This window comes from Poecilia latipinna, unplaced genomic scaffold (genome assembly GCF_001443285.1).
Source record: "Poecilia latipinna isolate Pla-1442-1.1 unplaced genomic scaffold, P_latipinna-1.0 Scaffold995, whole genome shotgun sequence".
Taxonomy (NCBI): domain Eukaryota; kingdom Metazoa; phylum Chordata; class Actinopteri; order Cyprinodontiformes; family Poeciliidae; genus Poecilia; species Poecilia latipinna.
This window is the reverse complement of record NW_015113611.1, coordinates 112,391-128,611: the sequence shown is the minus strand read 5'-3', so window position 1 is coordinate 128,611 and position 16,221 is coordinate 112,391. Positions and strand designations below refer to the sequence as shown.

Below are 16,221 nucleotides of genomic sequence, written 5' to 3'. Positions count from 1 at the left end.
GTCTTGTCTTTCAGACGGAAGGAAAAGTCTATCAGAGTCCTAACAGTGAAGGATCCACATTGGTTTTGCAGTGTTTTGTCAAGACAGTAGAAGGACAAGAAAAGCGACAAATGTTGCTACAAAGCATCCCCAGGCAGACGGCACCTGAACAGCCTAATATACGCCCTCTTTTTCACCAAATAATGATGATTGTCATTTTTTTTTTTCATTATTAATTGTCCCTATCCTCCCACACAGTAAAGACATTTGCGGGGAATGTGTGCTGGGAAAGAAACTGGCTCTCACCGCTGACTTTTCCCAGCCCTGGTGCTTTGTTCTTCAGTAAAGTGACTTGGATCTGAGGAATGTTGACAATGTTGGGATTCAGGACAAATTTGAAGTCCACGTGGCCCACCATGCATGCTTTAGGCAGCACCAGTTCAAACACATGCTCATCCCAGCTGGAGCTGAAAAACACAATGTCATCATTAGAAACAGAAAGTCAGCTTCCTTAATTGTTTTAAACTTTATGACATTTTTTTTTCTGTGTAAAACACAAGTTTCTTAAAAAGAGCATTTTGTTCTAACGGATTCATTTGTGGTTCCTTCAATATTTGAAATCATTTTCACAACCAGTGCAATACAATAAAATCAAATAAAAGCCAAAGTTTACTACAAAAAATGAAATAGCGTTAGATTTTTGGAAGAACATCTGTTGCTACGGTTCTCCACTATATTAGACCGTTCAGTTTAAAAACATTTGTTGGTGGCAGCCCTGACTGACGTGAGAGGTGAGTGAAAAAGTTGCCTGAAGAGCCACCTGTAACTCTGGAGCTTCCATGTGCGGGTGTGTTGGGCCGCATCGCCATGGTGCTGCTGATGAAGGTGCTGTGGGTGGCGCCGCTGCTGCTGCTCCTGCTGCACCTCCACCCAGCACGGTGGAACGGTGGCCGAGAAACGTGGCGTCAACGTTTCAAACCGGGTCAACTCCATCAATGACGCCAGACTCTCAGTGGTCAGAGGTTGGTCCACTAGGAGGTCCACTCCTGCACAAAGGCCATTTTATAATAATAATAATAATAATAATAATAATAATAATACATGACATGCTTTTGTTTAAAAACTGACGGAGTGTTTTATTGTCCCTCTCCTACCTGTGATTCCAGGGCTGGACGGGTTGGAGGAGGGCTTGGCCCCCTCAAGCAGCGGCTCAGCCCCTTTAGAAAGGGGGCCATCTATAAACATATCTCCATCATCCCCATCATCACAAACTCCTCCAATTTGAAGGAAATGAAGTTCTCCACCTTCAGAGACAAACAGTGACCATGACATAAAAATATCTGAAGGAATGAAAAAACAATCTACCAAGACTTTGTTAAACTTATTTGTTAAATCATATCTGTTGACTTTAGCCAAAAAGGAACTAATGAACTAAATGGTTACAAAACAGTAGCACAACAATCCTACTTGTCCATTGATGACATAGTACTGCTGACCTATTCAGTTCTGTTAACCATACCCCAGGATGTAAGCCGTAACTATGTAGAAAGGTATAGTTTATGTTTTGGAGCTTGATGTGTAAAGTTGTCCAAAATCAGTCACAAAGTAACAACAGATGACATCCAGGAACTTTTCAGGAACTGAAGTTATGCTAACATGAGATACTTAAATATTTCAAATTCCAGGTCTCACAAAATAAGCATAACTGCCTTTCACAGCTGAGCGAGCATTTATGGAATTAAAATATTTTTAAAATGATTTTTGGATAAACAGTAAATGGTTATATTGTCTTTTTTTTCTTTTTTTTTTTTTTTTTACTCCAAAAACAATTGCAACATCCTGAATTAATCTCTGGTAAAATTGGGAAAATTTTACATTTACATATAAAATATTTTAGTACACCGATGCACTTTAGCTCTGCTGTGATTAAAAATAAAAGATTTAGGAAAATAGTTGGAAGCTTCTAGCTAGTTGGAGATAAGCAGCAGCACCCTTCGCGTCCCCACTAGGGATGAGTGAATGGGTGGACGGACGGACGGACGGACGGACGGATGGATTTGAAGCTTTGGAAGATGTGAACCTTAAAATACAGTATTGTACTTTGATATACCAAAGAGGGAGTCTCAGGTTATACCCCATTCAACTACAGACGTCCATGTATTCATCTCACAGTGAAAAAAAGCCTATACAGATACAATGAAGATTCGAACAGATTGGCCCTGGAGTTCGGGCTTTCTTTCAGACACAAAATAGTCGGGGAATCTTCTACAACTTGATCAGGCAAAGACACTGACTAACAGTCCCCTCAGTGGGAAATATTTGATGTTTTTATATCACAAGATATTACATCCCTACTAACTTAATTAAAACCAGCTAAATTATTTAACCAATGAGAAAAGAAAAAAATTGATTTATCAGCATCAAGTAAACATTCCAGAATAATGAGGAAGGAGTTACTAACTACATAATTTTAGCCTGAGTCAGAGCAACCACTTCAACCTCATGAGGTGGATCAGGAACTCTACCGTCTTTTCAGTTCACACCCCTAAGGTTTTCCTCTGGAGTTATAAGACTACACACACCTGCCCAAGGAGACTCAGCAAAGGATGCACTTTCTCTATTGATTCTCAAAATCTACCAAGGTACTACTGAGAGGATTTTCACAAACTCCCTCACAATTTTGTACAGATTGCAGTGGAACAGACCGGAAGACTCTGCAACATGTGGAAAACATAGCCTCGAGGAATCCACCTAAATTTTAAGCTTAAAAAATGCATAGATTGGATTTTTGAAGGCTAAATCTGGGCTACACTGCAATATTGAAGTTCGGTTTTGGAGCTAGAGCAGAAGAGAAACATTTTCTTCCCCTTCACTCTAAAATGAGAAACCAACAATCAAATTATTGGGTCTTTAAGAACAAAGACCTGAGAAAACTTAGCCTGGCCATTGCGTACACAATTCTGCTCAATTCTCATCTCCCTTCAGTCCTCCATCTGAGATTTCTCACACTGAATTTGATTCCTCTGGTAGAATTTCAACCGGGACGATCAGTGAACAAAAGGAGGGGTTGTGAATGATAATGTACATGTTTTAGAATTGTAGTCTGTGTTGAGCTTTAGTAATTGAAGCGGAGGAAGTGAAAGAAGCCATTCAGTCCATGTTGGTCACACTTGCAAATATTGAACAATTAAAGTTGGACCAATATGAATGTTTAAGGCATTTTATTACTGGCAAAAGATATAGTTTGACTCAATACTTCTCTCTTCGCAGTGGGGAATAGTTGTTTACAGCGCACACAATTTCACAGAGCTGGATATATATCTCAACCAAACATTAGCAAATCCGACACAGGCATGAAGCAAAGCATAGAACAAGGGGCTGGTTTCCTATCAGGATAGTGGAAACTGGTTTTCAATGCAAAAGAAGAATTATGGTGCTACAGCATACCTCTGTCTGAAACATGGTTATTTTTGTGGTTAGGAAGGAATGATTTTGGTGTGTTGAAACCCAACTGAAGACTTCCTCATAGTATACAAGCAACACAAAGCTTTACATAAGGTCTTCTACCCATTTACTAATTTGATGAAACCACTAATTTTTTTAAGTTGTATGTATATGTTCTTGCTATATCTCAGCGCAGCTATGCTTAGGACATGTGTGAATGATTGACCTATTATGAGAGTCTGAATGTCTTTCTTTTTTTCACCCTTAAGGCCAGTCTAGACTATTTTCAAGTAGAAGTTCAGCAGTCTAAATCACTCTCCAAACAGTCACTCCATCTTAAAAGTAAAAACTGTGCTGACAGAAATATCCAAGAACAGAAAACAATCCTTACCTTTTGTGCAGGCACAAAGGCGGTCTGTTCCAGAACAGTACGTCACAGAGACAAATGGGTCAGTTTCCTCAGCTGACCCATCCTTTTTGGGTGGTTCCACCTTCGCCAGAACTTCCAAAGTGGACAGGTCCAATATCATGATAAAGCCAGCCTGTGTGGTGACCACCAGGTGTCCTAGACCTGCCATTTCTACCTTCTTGCATTCCTTGTGGCTGTAGGCAGAGGTGGAAGGACTGGTGATGTTACCAGCACTTCCAGTTGCGCCCGCTTCACATGCAGTCTCAATTTCTGCCCCCGGCCCAGAAAAACCGTTTTTTGAAGATGAAAGGAGTGATTCTTCGGAGGCCTCTTCACTCTCATCTTCTCTGCTGTCAAGCACATCCGGGGGGAGCAAAATTAGAGAAGTAATGGCATCACAAGGGTCCCAAATTTGTTGCACTTTGATCGGCTCCTCTTCCAGAGTGACAATCCGGGTGGAGTAGTTGAGCTTGTAAAGTGCGAGATAGCCCCCTCCACTCCCACGACTCTGGGACCTCTCCTGCTGCTGCTGGTGGTTTCCTGGAGGTACTATGAAGGGGGTCTGAGGTGGAGACCCCCCTGGGTGATGGCCTTCCATTCCATTGGCCAACGGGCGAAGGGAGTCTGTTTCGCGCTGGCTGCAAAGGGCTGAGTGTAGGCGGTTTAGATTGTTAAGAGCCTCAACTTGGTTTGAAGCACTTAGAGACTCAAAACCACAAGGCTTCAGACCAACCAAAAGGTGCACCCCGTCCCAGCACGGCATTATGGAGTCCACAAAGAGATTCTCTTCTTCCAGCTGCTTCGGAAGCCTTAAGCACTGTACCAGGGTTCCGGGTCGAGGGAGGTTGGAGACAGTTGCTGCTGCCAGTGTGTTCCATTTGTCCACATGCCCATCTATCCCTGCTAGGTTAGTTGCATCAGCAAACTGCTGGATGTATGTGATGGGAGGGTCTTGAAGAAGTAGTTGCTCATGTGTATCAAACTCCATTTCAATGATTTGTGGCACAGTAAAGCCTTCCTCGTGTAGACCCTTGCTCATTAAATTGTTCATCTGAGCAAATACCTGCCCTGAGGATTTGTCATCCACCTCTCTAATACTATATAGCAGTAGCACAGGTACAGTCCTGCGCACAGCTGGCATAGAGGAGGGACTCAGCAGCTGAGAACCTGCCAAGTTAGAGAAGCCTTGCTCTTGGGTACCAGACTGAGGGTGGCAAGAATCTATCTCCATTGGACCATGTTCCTGTAGAGATGCAGCATGCGGCTCAGCAGCCTGAGTCCTTAGTGGACCATCAGTGGTCCTGCGTGTTGAAGTTGAGGGAGATGGTGGAACAGCCATGGGGGTTATGGAGGCTGAGCGGTAGCTTAAAAGGCCTCCAGCTAGCAAGCAGGGAAAGGGAATGTTGTGGTGGTCAGGCACCTTGTCTTTTGGTTTGGCCTGGCTGTTGGCCTTTGTTTGGTTTAATGAGGGGTTTGCACCAAGCTCCTCCAAGTCCTTGACAGTATCCTCCAAAACACTGGCAACTACTTCCCACTGAAGTTTCTCTGGTTGCTGTAGCACACTGAGCGCTGTCACACTGAGACTCAGGTCCATGCTCTCCCACTGGGATGGCTGACCTGCAACATGATCAATACAGTAGGGAGGTTGTTTAAACTGTATTGTGAGACCTTTGACGTTTGATAATTTAAAATGTTTTTGCTCAGACTCTGGAAAAACGTAGATGTATTTCATTGAGGGTAAGCAGCACCTTAACAACAGTTACTTACCTGTTATCGATTCTGATCGTGAAGGCTCCTCGCTGTCAGAGTCCTCCAGCTGGTCGTCACTGAAAAAGTGATTAAGAACATCAGAACAAAAGAGACAATAAATTCAAACCAGTTGCCACTGTGTGTGTGACTGTGTGTGTGTGTGTGTGTTTTTACAGTCATTTTAACTTTTAGCTCTTCCTGTGGTTTGTTGAACAATTTCATACCGCTGTTCATTAATTTAAAAAAAAAAAAAAGAAAAAGTACTATTAACATTGGAAAAGCAATGCTAGTGACTAAACGTCCATATTAGATTAACAGTGCTGGTCAGAACTAGTGCAAACATGACAACATTTACCCGAATGTTACTAAAGGTTCAGTATTTTGAATTACAATTTGGGATCAATAAAGTATTTTTTAATTTGAATGTATAATTATGACCGATTATACTCTGACTGGACTCAACACCAACGGGTTGTAATTAAATAACTTGCAGATCTCCAGGCTATAGCATTTTAAACAACATTTGTTATAACCTCTTCAACTTGACATATTATTATTTAAATTTTCAATTTTTAAACAGGTATTCAATCTGGCGACATTTGTTTGCCTCTGGGTGGTGACTGTGTTATCCATGCTCTGGAAGTTCTCAGTTGGTGCCTCTAAATCAGGAGTGTAAACTAATTTTAATTTTGAGCCACATAAAGATCACAAATGTCCCCAAAGTGCCAATTGTGGCACAATGTATTGATAAAAATACCTATTAATAGATTTTCTAAACATTTAATAAACAGCTACTGTATGTTTATTAATACATTTTATGAATAAATCTTGAAATTCAATACTGAACATTTTTTTCACATTGCTGTCAGTATAAAAAATATATTTGATTTGATTTTTTAAATTTAAGCACACAACTTTCATCTAGAAAGTTCAATATATGTGGCTCTCTAGAGTCACAAATTTAAGAAAAAATATTTTCTCACCATGCACCTTGAACATGAGATGAACTAAAAAACTATTTGGAAACTCAAAAAACTAATAACCATTATTGATTTTATGAGTAAAAAATGCAAAGGATGAATGTTGTTTTTCCTTGGAGGTCACAGTGTTTGAAACAGTCATTTTGTTTTATTTATCTGTTTTATTTACTGCAGTTATGATTTCTTTGACAGAATTGCTTGTGTTATAGATTTATAGAATATAAATAAATAACAAGCAAGCACATGCAAGTATGTTAATCTATAAATAATCTATAAATGAGTGCAGAAAAAATTAGATTTAAGGTACTCAGGCTTAGGCATTATAAAGTCTAATGGCTACAGGCAGAAATGATTTCCTGTGTCTAACACGAAATAGAGCCAGTATGACATTATAGACTATCTTATGCCTTACCTGTCACCCTCTAGCTTGGGCAGGTCAGAGCAGGAAGAGGACTCCTCCAACCAAGTGAGAGTGGGCCTTCGAGACTCGGTCAGCGCCTGCTGGCCCTGCTCACCACTGCACAGGATCAGCTGCCGGAGGATGGCCGGGTCGTATGGGTTCACATCAAACTTTAGGTGCACCTGTTGAGCACAAAATTGCTGTCCTAACCAAAGACCTAACGCAGTGAAAATAGGTCAGACGTCAGATTCGTGTATTAACAGCTCTTACCTTCATCATTTTAGAAACATCCCAGATACAGATCTTGCCCCTTTTTGTGGCAGCAGCTAGGAACTGTGGGCAGCTGCCAAATCCGTAGCAGGCGATCTTGTCTGAGCTGTCAGGACTATTGGGGAACTGAGCTGGACTGGTCGCCAGGGTTACCGACAGAGGAACATTTTGAGTGTGCTCTCCTTTCACGAATGGACAGTTGGGAGAATGTCTCTCATGTTCAGACCTGGGGGACACAAGCAAGCGCTGTTAGCAAGTGACGCATCCATAAACGACGACGTCGATACTGTAGCTGGCGGCTAACTGCTATTAATATTTGTACTCCACTCACCAGGGTTCATCCGTCGGCTCCCAGCAGACTAGACACACACTGCAGGTGAAACACATAGCTCTGTCATCCCCTGTTGAGGCAGGCTGTGGACAGAAAGATAGAATGGCAATAAAACTTGTAAATATAAAAAATAGAAAGGATATTAACTGCTGACTGATGTTTGAATTTAGTGCTGCTACCGACGTCCAACATGCAAAGAGTGGGAGAAGAGAGGCCATGGAACTAACTGAACAAGCAGGAACCAAAATAAAACTCGTCCCAAACTTTGCTTCACTAGTAGAAAAGCTACAAACTTCTGCAAAAGTATGGCTACACTAATTATGTCATTTCGTCCTGATAAATATTTTTTCCTTAATAACTACCCCTGACCTAAACACAAATGTATGGATTACCTAATGGCTAATATAATATCATTAAGTGTACCTATCTTATTAAATTTTAATACTTCAGTAATGTGCCATTTTAATTACCGATGCTGCAGATAAAGCATGTTTTTATTGTGTTTACTCTCTGTGACACAGTGCAGATTTAGATTTGAGATTCTATGAATCAGAATTTCAGGGATGACCTGCATCACTCTAGCAGTCCTTAACTACAGTCATTTTCAATAAATTTTAATATTTATGAAAAGTTGATGTATTTCAGTAGCTCACGAGTGAAACATACAGAGTAGTTAGCAGAAAAGCACGATACAAGTTCAGTCCATTTACCATTTTTACCATTATAAGTTTTTCAGTCATATTGTCCAGCCTTAGTGTAGATATATAGACTCATTATCTCAAATACCACCTTGATGCTTTGCATTGTCAATTAGGCAAACACTCGCTTCACTACATGCTGGTGTTTAGATATGTTAGCACAGTAAAATGTGTCTGCCTGTTACCTGGTGATAAAACCCTGCTTGAGCCATCGGATCAGGCTGAGCCCATCTGTAACCAGCGTGTGGCCATGATGTAAACGTCTCCCGCCTGTTGGCCTCGCTGTACATCAGGGATCTGCGGAAAGCAACGCTTTTTAGAAGCAAACCGTGTTTTGACTGCTGGTCTGGAAATGACCAGCGCATCGCTTTTATTTGCAGAATGTGAAATTGTCTTCATATGTTCAACGCTGCCTGAAATACACTGCAAGTTGGAACCATAAACCTGCAGTGTGTAACTTTTAGAGAAAATATGTATTTTTGTACATGCTTTTTGACGCCGTCACCATGTTGTGACAAGACAGATTATCTGTGAGGGGAAAAATATCTCCCAATGCTAAACAAACACAGTCAGTCACAATCTCATGCGGTGCTGCCAGTTTTTCCCCGTCAACAGATGCTGTTGTAAATGCTCAGGCTAGTTAGCATAGCCACCAATGACGGCAGATAAACAGTTTCTCTGTAACAGTAAGTTGCTTCCCCACCATTAGCACTGATTACACAAGGTTGATTGACAGCGCTAAGACCCTTTTCCTGGCTTTGAGGAGATGGATCGCTTTACAGATTCTCTGTCTGGTAACATACTGTCACAATGACGTGACAGTTTTAACAAATATGTAAAAAAAACAAAAACAAAAAAACATTATTTATAAAAGTTACATTCTGCACCTTTCTGTGTTTATGTGCTACATCAAAAGATTACAGAAACTGAAATTTTTAAATTATGCTTATGTGCTAAATGGAATTCTATGAAAAGTTGAGCATTTAACACCCAAAACAAGCTAATTCCTAGACTCATAAGGTAAAAATATAATGGCCTAACCTATCTACAGAGCGTCCAGGGCCCACCCCGAGCTCAGGCCTGGCGCTTGACAAGAGGTAGGAGAGCCTGTCCATGATGGAGGAGGCTACAGACAAGGCAGCTACGTTCTGGTTTATCTTCTTCAGCTCGCTGACGATGGCTCCAGCCACTAGCTTCAGCACATGATGGGGGAGATGGAAAGTGACCGTTGCCCACTGTAAAAAAGCAATAGAGAAAATGATAGAGGAAGAAAAACAAGGTGAACAATAACAGTGATCATAAAATAAAGTTACAACCAGGATCAAAGTTTGATTTATTCAACAAGTTTGTACACATAAAACAAGAATCAAACTATCAAAATTTAACAGGTTTAAACAAGAAGAGAGCCTGCTGCTATGATCGTTCAACACCTGAAGTAGCCACACCAATCATGCAAATGCAATCTGGGATTGTAAAAACTAGCATTGTTCTTCGACCTTTTGGCCTTTGACTAGACCGAAAAACTTAACACTCAAATTAGGCTCAGTGATTCTTATTCCCTTATTTTATGAGAATATTCTGACACAATATCAAAGAATGTCAGACACCACTGGCCAATTTTTTGCTAAATAAACATGTTCACCATTATATTGGACAGTTTATGACCCAAACTGTATAGGATTAAAACATACTAACTGTGTATGAATGAAGTTTATACCCACTTAATGTATCTACACAGTATTTTAGTTCTCTGTTCTTCCAACAAACTGCAATGTTCATCAATATAGACAACTTTCATTTTTCAAAACCCAACACATCAGGATAGACGCTTTGTTTCAGAGCATGCTCATACCACCACTGCTGCTGCTACAGGTGAATCAGCTACAGTGTTTTGTCACATCAGCATTCATCTGTAAAACAACCAACTCAAATAATATCACAAAAAACAAAGATCCCACAAAAATGTAGTTTCTTTGCAAAGCCCTCCTCTCTCATTTACAATCAAACTTCCCTCAAGTGATGCCCCACCAGTCTGGGTTGCCAGGAGACAGCTGCTCTGTTAGATCCTGGTCTGTCTCCTCCAAACAAATCTTGCATTACCCTGGCTGTTGTTAACCTCATTGCTTATTTTTACTTATATATTTTTTTTTTTACAAAAACTTATTATACTGCTGATATGCTACATCTGAGCTCTCCTGCTTCTGCTATTCTGCCCCCCTGTGGTGACGATAAGGGGAGTTTTAAACCACTTTGGTTTCCCTTCATTTATTTGTTTCATTTTTCTTCAAAACCAGCCCACTAGCGGTTTAGCTGGCGTCATAGCCTCATTCATTTGTCAAAAGCACAAAAAAGTCTTGAAAGAGGTTCGAGAAAAGGCCTTCAAGTTACAAGGGAAATAAATTGTTGAACTCATAGTTTTATATGCACTTTTATATGAAGGATTTTCACAAGTCTTTATCTGAGATGCCAATAAATGTGACCAACACTGCAACATGTTTAGCAGAAATTTGCTGCATTGTCTCTTTATACCACACTCTGTTCTCATTAGCTTACCTTAGCTACTTTATGATTGGCCGCAGTCTCATGTGAGGTATTCTTCAAACCTTCTTTGAGCTGGCTGATGAAGAGTTCATACCCCTCAGTGCTGGACACATCGATCTTCTCCTGACACGCAGACAGCATTTGCTGCGCCTAAATAAACAAAAACATTTCTGTTAGGAAAAAAGCCTGCCCTGTTTTCTCATGAAGTCCAAGTTCTTGTAGGGAACTGAAATCAATCACCTCCTCCTCCTTCGCCAAGGAGTAAACACATCTAAATAAATCGTGTGAAAGTATCTAAGAATTTGACTTCAATTTGCACTGGTTATAATCTGAGCTACTTGCTCTTCCAGTATTGATGCATCATAATGGACTGTCACTGCATGTTATGCCAATAAACGATATTCAGCTAAAAGGCCTTAAAAGAGGTGAATATGTTTATAAACCCTAATGGAATACAATATCTTACATATTGGATTTAAGACAGAGATGACTTATTTTCAGCCTCTTTCAGTGAGGGTAAAAAAAACCCAACTTCCTCTTGAATCTCTGTTCTTTAAAAAAAAATGCTACTACAATGCAGATGTAGTCTGCTTCCCTTCAGAAGGATGTTTCTGCTCTGAGATTCAATGTTTCTCCTACAAATAACCTTTGTTATTTGTAACCTTTCAATCGTTCATATTTCTTGATAATCAGGCATCAGTTAAGCCCAATAACTGAATAAATGTATCTGGTAAAACATTTCTTACTTCAAAAGACAGAACTCTAAGATCAACATGTTTACAAACACATGATAAGCGTCAAACTTCCAGGTACAACAACAGCATCAAGTACTTCCTGTCTGAACGCGACAGTGCAGCCTCACCTCTGTGACCGGCAGCTCCAGCTGAACCACATCCTCCGGCTTGGCCACCGGCGGCTGTAGGGCCGTGTCCAAGAGCAGAATGCCATTCAGGTCCTTCCTGCACCCCACGGCGTAGTCGTCCACAAAAAGCACCTTGTCGACTGCAGGGAAGTACTGGCACCTGACGCGGCCGCCTGGTTTAGCTAGCACATAACGACAGGATAACATTAATCAGTTAGCTTTCAGATCTAACTGGAAGCTCCGATCCACCACCTCTACTGGAACAGAGATAAACTGAGTCACCCTAGAGGGGCTGTTTTGCTTTATAGATAGACTATGACATTTTCATAAAAATATGTTCTTACCATTGTTATTAAAACTGCCACCATGTTGTGTGGACAGTACGGTATGAGACACATCAGGGTTTCTCTAGGGCTTACGTTTTTCTGTCAAGGTGCTTCAGAGTGAACTGGCATCAGAGGGTAACCTCAGGCTCCCAGCCATTCATTTTCATCCTTTTCTCAAACATTTCAGAGCTCAGCGCACACCGTCTCTCACTCATCTGTGCTATTACTGTGAGAGAGGTACAGATATGCATCGCAGTACTATCGGAGATGAGAAATAGTCCTCTCACATGCGTCAAACGGTTTTTGAATACCTCTCACGGTTCCTGAACGGGAGCCGGTTGTTTGGACTGCTTTTTTCAGAAAAACTGACTGGGTGTCTCACAAAGACAGAATACTTTCTCCACCTTGAGCTCCTCTTTAGAACTTCAGTGATGGCGGAACGCTCAGTTGCTACAGAAGAGGGCTGAGTTGGCATTTAGAACTACAGAGACGCTACTGACAATCACTTTGGACTGTCAAAATAGGAGCAACACTTTCTCTACAAAATAAAAGCCTTCACATTTTTCACAGCAGGTAATTGCTGTTTTGGACATTATCTAACTGGTTTAACCAAGCTACTGTTAAACAGGGGATTAGTGTGGCCAATTAAAATGAAGCTTACTGAAAATTTCAAAATAAAAGACTCATAAAAGCCTTAGTGCACCGACTTACTCCATTAACATACTAAGTGGAGTAAGTCCATATTAGTCAAAATGCTTATGATTCTCCACATGCTACTAACTACATTTTACCTTCATAACCCTGATAAGCCGATCTCTCTGGAAAACCAGAGTTAAAGAAGATTTATTAAAGCCATCGGAGATATAAAAAGGCCAAGTGTTTAAAGAACAGAGTCAGAAATAACATCTACGTTTTCAGTGGACAATGAGTTCAACTGTAAGCAGCACTGACTGAAGGTAATTTCAAAAGAAAGTCAGTTTCTCTTAGTCCGATGCTAATTAGACATTTTATCCTCATTGAAGTGTGCCATTTTTACTGTTTGTTTAATGTCTGACAGATCAAAAACCAAACTAAGCTCATGATGACGTATGATCTGAAAACGTCAGCGTTTTAAATCCAAATTAAAAACTGCCAACCTAAACTGTTAAAACTTTATTGTAACATTTTAAATGTCTTTAATGAGATCCCAGAGTTGTTTTAATAAAGTGCATACAGTAGTGCTTTTCCTCCTCCACCTGTTGCTGCAAACAGCACATAAAAGTTTCGAGTGGAAAGAGTAGAGGCAGTCTGCAGGCTCGTTAACAGGTTATACAACTATTAATAACATCAGCTTTTTCAATGACCCAATTAACATGAACCAAAACAGGTTCTGACCAATGAGCAAATTTACATGAAAAACTCTTGATGAACATCGAGGCAGGTTTTTCTTTTATCTGATTTACAACTGCATGAATCCATTAGAAAAAAAATAAAATAAAATATCAACAGCTGGTGGAAATGCTTTGTAAAACAACTGTGGATATTATTTTGTAAAACTGGAACATAGAGAGAACTCTGGATGGAACATAGTCAAATAGAGCTAAATGGATTTTTCACTGAATTCTCCCTCTATAAGATTACATCAACATGTATGTTTTTTCTTAAAACATAGGAAAAGTTTCTATTCCATGTTCCCCCCCTTCTCAAACTACTTTATTCAATAATATTTGTGAACACAATATTTAAGGTCAACACAGAGCAGTTTTTGACCCAATTAGACCACAGAGTTAATGTTCAGCATATAATTTCAACACAAATTCACAATACTTGACTGTATTCTAACATCTCCTACTGGAATTAACTCTGAAGGTACACACTGACTGCCTGGAGGACATCAGCTGATGAATATGCTGAAAATTTTGAATATATCACTTATTACATCGTTCAACGTTTTCATTTAAAGACTTTGTTAATAAACAATTTGCCTCTTAAAATTAGGATATGAATCTAAAATCAGTTTTAGGTTCATGTTACAACATTTTGTGAGAGAAAGCGTCCAGAAAAGTTAAATCTAATGCTGTAGAACGTTGTTATTATTGCTATCTTGGACAAGAAACCATAACAGGAGAAATGATCTTTTCTCACCTTTGCAATCATTCAAGGGTGCCTTGTCATTGAAACACTGACTCAAGTTTTGATTTGTCTGCCATATTTCCACCTCACACAGCTTTTCATCAACATTCACCAGATACAGAACTTAACTTAAAAAAAAATACTTCCGACTTTTACAGTAAAATACCATCTGCAGGTTTATGAACATGTAATCATGGTTGTCTTATCAAACTGAGAAATCAACTTGTCAATAACGCTTTTCATCACACTTCAAACATATATAAAATAAAAGACTAGACATACCAAACATTTGCTTTCGCAGGAATGACCCATCAGATGACATATGATTTATGAAATATATAGTTTTAAAAGCTACACCAAATCCATAATGCGTTCTGATTAAATAAAGTTCCTGTATTTTACTATAGGAGTTCATAACCTGTTAAAATGCTATTGGGCATAATTTCAGACAGTAACTACAGAAAACAAAAAATGATGGACACGGTTTCTGATCGGATCGGATCTCAACAAAAACGTGTTAACATTAAGTGTTGGTAATCTCAGTGCTGGCATTCAGTCTTCGATCGGCCACAGGCTTAAATGCTAAGTTATAGCAGGAACAGCTTCCCATTTATTATTTTACAGGTATGTTACAGTCCACCATTGTGTGACTGTAACATCGGAATCACGCTGGTAGTTTCTACTGACTCTCGCCGTTGAGTTGTGAAGTTATGCGGCTGACGAGTAGCAAAATACATTAGCGGCTAAAAGCATTACCACTTTCCTAAACTAAACCAAATTCAGACAGCCTACAGTTTCCATTTATTCATTATTAAGCGACTGCCAATGTTTACATCTGGACCCATTTTCCTAACCACAGGCCGCGTGTGACGGGCAGAACTTTAGAAGATTGCCCGGTTAGTTAGCGCTGTGCAAAGTCCTACAGCTAGCCATTAGCTACAGTCAGAGGTGTCATGTTGAGTCTATAGAGACAAATAGTGAATGCCATTCACCAAAGACAGACGTTAATGATAAGAGAATCGTTCCTATGTCAAGATGCTGAGGATGCTTTGTTTTACGCCGCCAGAACAGTCTGTAACAATCCCAGCTGTCAAAAACCCAACAGGCCACTTGTATGGCTGCCGGGAGCAGCTAACACACCAGGGTGCTGGTCCCTACACAGTCTGTTGACAAACTGTATTTGGCTTGTCAAAACTGAAAGTGTTGTTGTCAGGGCTTGACAGAGAACTCCGGTACTTACCGTGCAGTGCTGAAGCCTGAAGAATGGCCCCTGAAGTTCCGTCTATCACTTTAATGCTTCCCCGGCTGGTAACGGCTAAGATAGCGTTGAGGGCCGGGTGGTAGGAAAGACTTCGCAGGCCTTCCTCGTCGCAACGCAGGCAACCGTCTCTCACTACAATCCAGTCTGAGGAGGTGGACGAGCCCGGCGAGGCCGCGGCCGCCATCTTTCCTATTTTTTCCCCTTCCTCCTCTTTTTGGTTTGTTAGAACCTGACGATAAACTTAAATTGAATTCATCTAAGGGGCAGATTCCGAATTGCCACTCCCCAGCCTTCTGCGGCTTCTTCTCCGCCCGTCACAGCCGCGGTGGCTATTCACCATCAGCGCTGAGGAACTCCAGGCTAGGCTCTGTCACTCACACCATAGGAACACGGAGCTAGCGTACCGCTTGAATACATCTCGCGAGAACAACTAGAGTAAACGAGAACAGCCATAGAGAGAACAGCTGATGAACAAATTTTTTTTACTGCGCAAGTAAATCATTATTACCTCCATGCATTATATTATTTTTTAATTGCCTTTAACACTAGTCATTGTGTATTTTCACATTTATGCCACTGTTATATCACATAACATACTTTTATCAATATACTAATGTGTTCATGGATCATAATTGTATCTTAGCAAAACTGATAGAACATCTTTTATGCCATGCTTACTTGTTTTTATTACATGTAAAAACTCTCAGCAACATGAAATACACATACCCTGAACTAACCCCCTGACATAAACCTGTTTTCCCCTGGTGCAAAATATTCCAAGAAAAGTTGGAGCTATTACAGGTGCGGTGACATTTTCAACTTTGTGGATCATGAAAGCTCATAAAATTCATTTTTATCT

General features: G+C 40.3%; 1 protein-coding gene across 2 annotated transcripts in view; it reads right to left on the bottom strand.

Annotated features, from left to right (window-relative positions):
* The window catches only part of birc6 (baculoviral IAP repeat containing 6), a 78,611-nt gene extending 62,843 nt beyond the window's left edge, over positions 1–15,768 (bottom strand). For both annotated transcript variants that reach the window (XM_015050500.1, XM_015050501.1), the window contains exons 1-13: positions 15,342–15,768; positions 11,664–11,845; positions 10,814–10,951; positions 9,302–9,495; positions 8,446–8,557; positions 7,563–7,645; positions 7,232–7,457; positions 6,974–7,143; positions 5,600–5,658; positions 3,815–5,449; positions 1,134–1,283; positions 800–1,025; positions 286–446 (exon numbers count right to left, since the gene is read on the bottom strand). In XM_015050500.1, coding sequence (XP_014905986.1) covers positions 286–446; positions 800–1,025; positions 1,134–1,283; positions 3,815–5,449; positions 5,600–5,658; positions 6,974–7,143; positions 7,232–7,457; positions 7,563–7,645; positions 8,446–8,557; positions 9,302–9,495; positions 10,814–10,951; positions 11,664–11,845; positions 15,342–15,546 — 3,541 coding nt within the window. In that variant the 5' untranslated portion in view covers positions 15,547–15,768. The remainder of the gene's footprint in view (positions 1–285; positions 447–799; positions 1,026–1,133; positions 1,284–3,814; positions 5,450–5,599; positions 5,659–6,973; positions 7,144–7,231; positions 7,458–7,562; positions 7,646–8,445; positions 8,558–9,301; positions 9,496–10,813; positions 10,952–11,663; positions 11,846–15,341) is intronic.
* Positions 15,769–16,221: the final 453 nt, after the last annotated feature.